General features: G+C 36.9%; 1 protein-coding gene across 4 annotated transcripts in view; it reads left to right on the top strand.

Moving 5' to 3' along the window:
* The window catches only part of fam13b (family with sequence similarity 13 member B), a 105,149-nt gene extending 99,126 nt beyond the window's left edge, over positions 1 to 6,023 (top strand). For all 4 annotated transcript variants that reach the window (XM_042493281.1, XM_042493282.1, XM_042493279.1 and 1 more), the window contains 2 exons: positions 1,367 to 1,468; positions 2,602 to 6,023. In XM_042493281.1, coding sequence (XP_042349215.1) covers positions 1,367 to 1,468; positions 2,602 to 2,725 — 226 coding nt within the window. In that variant the 3' untranslated portion in view covers positions 2,726 to 6,023. The remainder of the gene's footprint in view (positions 1 to 1,366; positions 1,469 to 2,601) is intronic.
* Positions 6,024 to 7,782: the final 1,759 nt, after the last annotated feature.

Raw genomic sequence — 7,782 nt, 5'->3', positions numbered from 1 at the left:
TATGCCTTTTTCTTTGGTTTTATGTGGTTTTCAGCTGTTGTTAGGACATATTTTCATATTCTTCGCCATACTACAGTATGGCATTTTCGGTTGTTTTTTTTAGAATGCTATTTCCTGGTGTTAATAATAATAATTTTAATATTAAAGTTGATAATTTAGTATGTAAAAATGGCCAAAAACGACATTATAGTTTGCAGAGACACGTCATTGTATACAATGTCAAAAGAATGGTCGTAAACGCCATAGTATAGTATGTTAAAAAATGCCTGAAAACGATGTATTCCAGCTTATGGAGACACGTCATAGTACACATACAAAAATGACCCAAAATGTGAGAAAAACATTTTAGTATAGCATGTTGTCAAAAGTGACCCAAATGTGACAAAAAAATCATTTTAGAGTTTGTGATCAAAAACGAACCTAAAACACCATATTGTAGAATGTTGTCAAAAATTACCCATAAACGTAATACTATAGTATGTGGTCAAAATGACCCAAAATGTGACAAAAAAGTAATAGTATGTTGTCAAAAATCACCCAAAATGTGACAATAAACATTGATGTATAGTATGTGATCAAAAATTCGGTGCGCTGGGTAGTTCAGTGATAGAGCATGCGCCCCATATACGGAGACTACGTGTCTTTGCTGCAGCGGCCCCGGGTTTGAATCCGACTGTTGGCCCTTCGCTTCATGTCATCCCCACTTTCTCACCCCTGTTTTCTGTCCTCTCTCCAGCTTTCCTATCTAATAAAGTCTGAAAAAATGACCAAAAATGTGAGAAAAATGTCTTGGTATATAGTATGTGGTCAAAAATGACCCCAAAACATCAAAGTGTAGTATCTGGTCAAAAATGACCCCAAAATGTCATAGCAAAGTATGTCCTCAAAAATGACCCAAAATGACAGCATAATAGTATGTGGTCAAAAACGACCCCAAAAAGTCACAGTATAGTATGTCATCAAAAATTACCCAAAATGACTGCAAAACGTCATAGCATAGTCTGTGGTCAAAAATGACCCCAAAATGTGACAAAAACGCCATAGTATAGTATGTGGTCAAAATACAAAAATGTCACAGTACAGTAAGTCCCGTCAGCACCTTAAGTTGGTACATCCAGGTGTCTTACCTGGATGTGCTCCTTCATGTCCCACAGCGACCTCACTTCCTGTCCTCCTTTTCTCTCTTGACTCTTATTTTATGTCGAGATCCAAATGATTTCTGTTGAAAAAACAACACATTTTAAGTATTTTTGTACTAAAGGTCTTCAGTCGGTGTATATTACATTGTCACTCGTATGTGAGTTAAACTGTAGTTTCGGTATCACTGCAGCTTCTGTAACGATGCTCTCGTGTTCGTAACCTTCAGGCCAGAGCTGCTGGAACAGCTGTGGAAGGCCAGAGCAGAGAAGAAGAAGCTGAGGAAGACCATCCGAGAGTTTGAGGAAGACTTCTATCAGCATAATGGAAGGTAGGTCGAAGGCACTCGCATACAAACAGAAGGATTTTAGATGTTTAGGATTTTAGGAAGTTTCTCAGACTTTAGGCTTTTAAAGGACTTTATCTAGATTTTAGGATGTTTCTCAAATTTTAGGACATTTCAAAGATTTTAGCATGTTTCTAAGATTTTAGGATGTTTCCAGGATTTTAGGACATTTTAAGATTTTAGGATGTTTCTCGAATTTCAAGCATTTCAAAGATTTTAGGTTTTTTTTCTAGGATTTTAGGACATTTCTCAGATTTTAGGATATTTCTAGTATTTTAGGATGTTTCTCAAATTTTAGCACATTTAAAAGATTTTAGGATGTTTCTAGTATTTTAGGACATTTCTGAGATTTTAGCATTTTTCCAGGATTTTAGAACATTTAAAAGATTTTAGGATGTTTCTCGAATTTTAGGATGTTTCTAGTATTTTAGGACATTTCAAAGATTTTAGCATGTTTCTAATATTTTAGGATGTTTCAAAGATTTGAGGATGTACTCTTTAGTGGCCTCTAGTGGCCTCCAGTGGCTTTCACATACACAAAAAAGAAATCATGGAAATACATTTCTTTTTCCACATTTTAATTAATTTATTTTCTGTTCTAGGTCTAAATAAATGCTTACATTTTCCACTTTTAGAAAAACCACTGAATAATTAAATTAAACTTAACTAAAATTTGTGTCTGGCACCTTTTCTTCTATTTTTTTTTTTTTTTTTTTTTGAGTTTTGCTTGCTGGACTAGTTATGCATTACAAACCCAAAATTCTCAGATGAAAATAGAGAATTTCACAGTTTGTAAAAGATTTATTTGCTTTAACTGCCAACTCTAGAAAGTGAATTGCCAAAATGTAAAACATATTTTTAAATACTTATTTAGACAAATAATGTTGATAGTCTTATTTAGACTTAATAGGCTAAAAACTGTTACATTAACTATAAGGCTCAAATATGTTTTGCGGCCCCAGACAGGTTTTTAAAAATGATTTTTGGTCAAAAATGGCTCTTTTGATTATAAAGGTCGCTGAAACAGCCCCGCAGAGACCATTAGAGGGTCAGTCTGAGGTCTGAAAGTAAGATTGTGTCATTTAGAGGACTCACTGTGTCTCCTCTCTCCGCCGTAGAAACGTTCAGAAGGAGGACCGCGTGCCGATGCTGGAGGAGTACAGGGAGTACAAGAGGATCAAGGCCAAACTCCGCTTGCTGGAGGTTCTCATCAGCAAACAGGACTCCTCCAAATCCATCTAGACGACCCGCCCTCCACAAACACCAGCTGCCACCGCACACATCGGCTGTCATCACTGCTGCGAGGACCCGCCCAGGCCGCCATCCCGCCCGGGAGGGAGCGCAGTAACCACGTCACATGGCTTCCCTGGAAGTAGAGACTCTCCGTCAGACTTCACGACCTCCAGATGGCGTGTTGCATTCATGTCATGAAAAAAAAAAAGTGACTTGCTGGTTCAGAGTTACAGGACAAAATGTTGTGATTAAACTTCTGTGGAAAGACTGTTGTTCGAGTTTTCTCACTGTGTAGAAAAACTACATCTCAAGACGTTTTTAATATTTAAATCAGCCAAATCTTTGTGGAACAAAAGTAAAGACAAATAGGCTCAATCATTTTTAGCTGCTTTTACATCCTGACAGTGTGGTCTTAAAGTTTTTTGCTGAAAAAAACCCCATGAGTGAATAATATATGCATTGAAAAATCTAGCAATTTTAAGCATTTTGATGACAAAATCATTACATTTGTTTGATAGATTTAAGATTATATGACATTTTTTGTTGGTAATAATGCCATATTAGTGATCTTTTGCCAAAACTCTCAGCCTTGGAGTTTAATTAACCACTTTGAGGATGTAAGATGTGCGTTTTTACAACTGTTTTTCCATGACATGAATGCAGCACCACCAGTTAAATTTAAAATCACTCACGTCAGCCGCAGCTGATCCTCCGCTGCCTCGTCTCGACTGCATTTCATCGTTAAGCTGCAGAATAGAAACATGGAGAAAAAGGAAACATCATCATCACCAACGTGACTCAAGACTTTGCACTCGTCTTTTCGTTTCCTCGTCTTCTGAGAGGAAAAAAAAACATTCTGACTTTTTAATTTCAGAACTTTTCTTATTGTCGATCTTTGTGTTTTTTTCTTTCATGCTGAGGAATCTTATCGGACAGCTCGAAGACTGGCATTTTAGACGCTCTTCACCCGAGACTTGTTTCTTTCTTTGGGACGTCGCACTGTGTGAAAAGTCCCTCTGTCGCCTCTTTTCGGGGGAGTCACGGTTTCTTAAAGCGGCCTCCTTGGCGCGAGGAGGTTTTATTCTGTCTGTAAAACTCCATCAAACATCCTGGATGCTTCACACATTCTGACTGATTTTAAATCCGTTCACAAGTTTAAAAACAAGTTTGTGCGTGTATTGTTAAAAAAAAAAAGTGTAAACATACATGTTTGTGAGACACTGCTGTTCACGTTTTTCTTGAATGAAAAGAATATGTGTCGTACTCCGAGGAAAAAAATAACTGTATTAACTCCCAGTGTGATCTCGGAGCTTTGTGAAAGACTTTTCTTTTCAGTCATTTCTGTATTTTAGCGTTTTCTCCATTTTGGCAACATTTGTCAGTGAGATGTCCACACGGTTGGTATACAGTGGTGTTTCTCCTTTGAAATAACTCTGAACTTTGTTTCCTGTGAGAACTGAACGGCAGCTCATAGGAAACAGTCGTTCTCAGATTCGGAGATTGCTGCAGAAATTATTTGGAAAATTCTGCACAATTTTTAGTGACTGTTTTCCTCGTGTTTTTTTTTTTTTTCACGTGTCTCTTCACTTCAGTTTGCTGCATGGTGTCCTGAGGGATTATGGGTGATAAATGCGAAGGAGAGGAGCCAGTATCTGGTCCACGCTGTTGCAGTTTCTTTGAAACCAAAAGCATGTTAGCGACAGGAAGTGGCAGTCTGAGGGAGTTCAGTATCAGCGCGGTTTGATAGAGTTTTCTGGATATCAGTCGGAAGTTGCTGTGCAGCTGATGAGACTGAAGAACCGATTGAGCTCTGGTGGTCCGGGTTCGCTGTATCGTATCGATGAGGTGCCAACACTGCCCGCACTGATTTTAAACAGAGAAAAAGCTCTGTACGTAGTTAACTGATGTTTTTTCCCGACTGGTGAGTCAGTGCCGACGGTCCGAGGGAGGGGAGGAGTTTAAATCTGCGTTTTCTTGGGTTGAGTCTGCAGTCCCAGTGGAGTTTCATTTCCTGCTGGCAGGTAAAATGAGGGCAGGTGAGGGGGCAAAAGTTTGTCCTCTTCATTTCTCTTCTTGCAGAGGCCATGTCGTCTTGTGTCAGACAGGAGTCGAGAGGTCACAGTGGGATTTGAAATGCAGGACGAAGAATTTTCCAACTATGGCTGAACTTTGGCTTTAGCTGGCGAGTTTGTGAACGGGCTGTTCGGCAGGTGCAGTTCTGTTATCAGAACCTCTTCGGCTCGTTGCTTGTAAGATGTTTCAGGCCAAAAAAAGACAAAGTAGTGCTTTTCTGTGGCGTACATTCGCCTGCCAGAATCAAAGTGGACTGCAGTGTTTTGTCTGTAATCGGACGGCAGATGTGACGGTTTGAAATCAGAGTTTTGAATGAGTCCGTGTTTTTTGAGTGCTTGTGAAGAATACGCGGGAGGGTGCAGTGCGTTTGTAGGGACGGTTAAGTTTGTAGGGTTGTTGTAAAAAGATGTTATTTGCACAGCATTCACAGAATGCAGCCCTTTTGTGTTTTTTCATTTGTTATTTCTAAAAATGAAGCACTACTTCTATACAAATATAAATATATACTGTACATAAACAAAACACCCGAAGGAATGAATGTCAGAAATGTTTAAATTATTTCAAACATTACGTTTGGCCCCCTTTGGTTCATTATATTTGTGATGCCCTGAGAATGTGTTTTTTTATTATTATAAATATTGCTATTGCTATCATAACCATTATTTTTCGTGATAATGACAATAATAATAATCCTTTTGTATCTACTCACAAACTGTAAATCCAGCTGTAGAAGTTAGTCTGGCACTGTGCGTGGCTAATCAAACCTGAACCTGCTCCGTTTCCTCAGTTATTTTTGTCGCTCTGTGTAATATAAGCTAATATAGAAGCAGTACTGTAGTGAGCTTGCATGGCAAAAGAGAACATAATAGTATGAATAACATGATGTATTGTTTATATTATTTGTGCCATGAAGAAGCAGCAATAATAAAGGTTTGCGTGGAGGCGTCGCAGTCGGGTTTTGGGAAATGATGTGTGGGATCGACTGTGTGTGAATATTTGAGGTACAATTCTTTTTTAAAGTCCAGTTGCTTTCAGCCTAACACACATTGTCACACACTCTGCTTACACAGTGTGTTTTTACCACTGTTGTCAGCATAATGTTCATGTTGGCGCTGCTGAAAAACCAAAAAAAGGATAAAATTTGAAGGTGAACAGGGAATAAGGAGGCAATGGCAGATGCGTCGTATCTGAAAACATTCCAGTTTTTATCATCATTAAAAAAGTGGAAACAGTCCATTGTCAATCTCTGAAGGGCTTTTCTTTAAATCTTTTTTTTTTTTTTTGAGTCTAACAGGGTGAACACTTGATTTGTTTTGGCGCCACAACTTTGAAATGGACTTTTACATTGTGCCTGCAGCAGAGTGGTAAAATTCACGTTGTAAACTGTAAATGTATTCTGTCTCTGTCAGTGTACAGTATGTTTCATCTCACACTTACCCATCGGACATGCATGGTTGTCTCACACACGTGGAAATCACAGCGGAAGTTTCTGTCAAAGATGTCTCACAGTCTCCGCTCCACCTGGAAATGTTAAAGAAACGATCAGTTTTTTTGGTCAAAAACCAAAGCAGAGATGATAAAATATATTTTACAAGTCTGTGAGGAGATTACTGAGTTAAGAGCATCTTTGAATCTTTAAAATTTAAAGGAGAAGTAGTATTTTGCTATCGTGTGATCTGCAGTTAAAGAATGAGGGAAAAAAAAAACTTCCTGACATCTCTGACAGTAAATTTGTCTGTAGATTTCTGTGGCCAGAGGTTTATCGCTCCCTCCGGGTCATCTTCATGTGATACTGTGTTTTATCGCATCAATATATTGTATGTGCGTATGTATCTATAAATGTTTTCTTACTTTGTGAATGCTTTTTTCTGTTTTTCTTCATTAACAAAAAGGATGAGAAAATACAATCAGTAACAAACATTTACACATTAAAAAATAAAATTTACAAGCTTGCCACATCAGATCTCTTGTGTCTTGAGTCAAATTAACTGTCAGGAGTGTGAGGAGCTCGATGGTATAATGTGTCATAAAACGACACGAAAAAGTCACAATATAGCAGGTTATAAAAAAAAACTGCATCAAAAAGTCATCGTATAGTATGTCACAAAAGGGCATAGTATCATGTCAAAAACAGGCAGAGTACGAAATGCCAAAAACCTAAAAAAAAGTATGATATGAAACTCACAGTATGTCAAAAAATGTAAAATGGGCTGGCTCGAAAAATCATATGTCAAAAAACTGTGTAAAAAGTCATTGTATAGTATGCCCAAAAAAAGTCATATAATAATATGTTGTAAACAGTAAATATATATCATAGCACAGTTTGTTTACAAATGTCCTAAAAACAGCCAAAGTGTGGTATGTCAAAAAATTCAGATTCAGATTCAGATTCAGACAACTTTATTTATCCCAAAGGGCAATTCAGTTTTGCAGTCCACCAGACCATATACACACATCCAGCACACAGCGGTAAGAAAAGAAAAAAAAAAAAAAAAAAAAAGCAACACAGGCGAATGTCATGGTGTAGTATGTCAAAACATGTAAAAAAAAAAAAAAAAAAAAAAAAAAAAAGAAAGAAAAGTCAAAAAAAATGTGTTAGCGTAGTATCTAAAATAAAATGTCCAAAACAGTCAAAGTATTGTATATCAAAAAATGTTCCAAAAAACAGTCATAATATAGTATGTCAAAATATTTCATAGCATAGCATGGCAAAAAATAACTCATAGGAGTGTGCAGGAAAACGTCAAAGAGTTCATAGAGCAGTATGCTGAATAATGTTTTTAAAAAAAAAGTCATAGTATCACTATACTATGACTTTTTTTGACATTTTCAAAGTCATAAAAAAATGTAAAAAAATGTTGTAAAAAAAAAAAAAAAGGTTATACTTCAGTATTCCAAAAAAGAAATAAAATAAAATTTCTCTTTTTTTAGTCACAATATAGTATATCAAAAAAGTCACAGTACCATATATCATAATATAGTGTGTCTAAAAT

This window comes from Plectropomus leopardus, chromosome 9 (assembly GCF_008729295.1).
Source record: "Plectropomus leopardus isolate mb chromosome 9, YSFRI_Pleo_2.0, whole genome shotgun sequence".
Taxonomy (NCBI): Eukaryota; Metazoa; Chordata; class Actinopteri; order Perciformes; family Serranidae; genus Plectropomus; species Plectropomus leopardus.
This window is presented reverse-complemented; position numbering and strand designations above follow the sequence as displayed.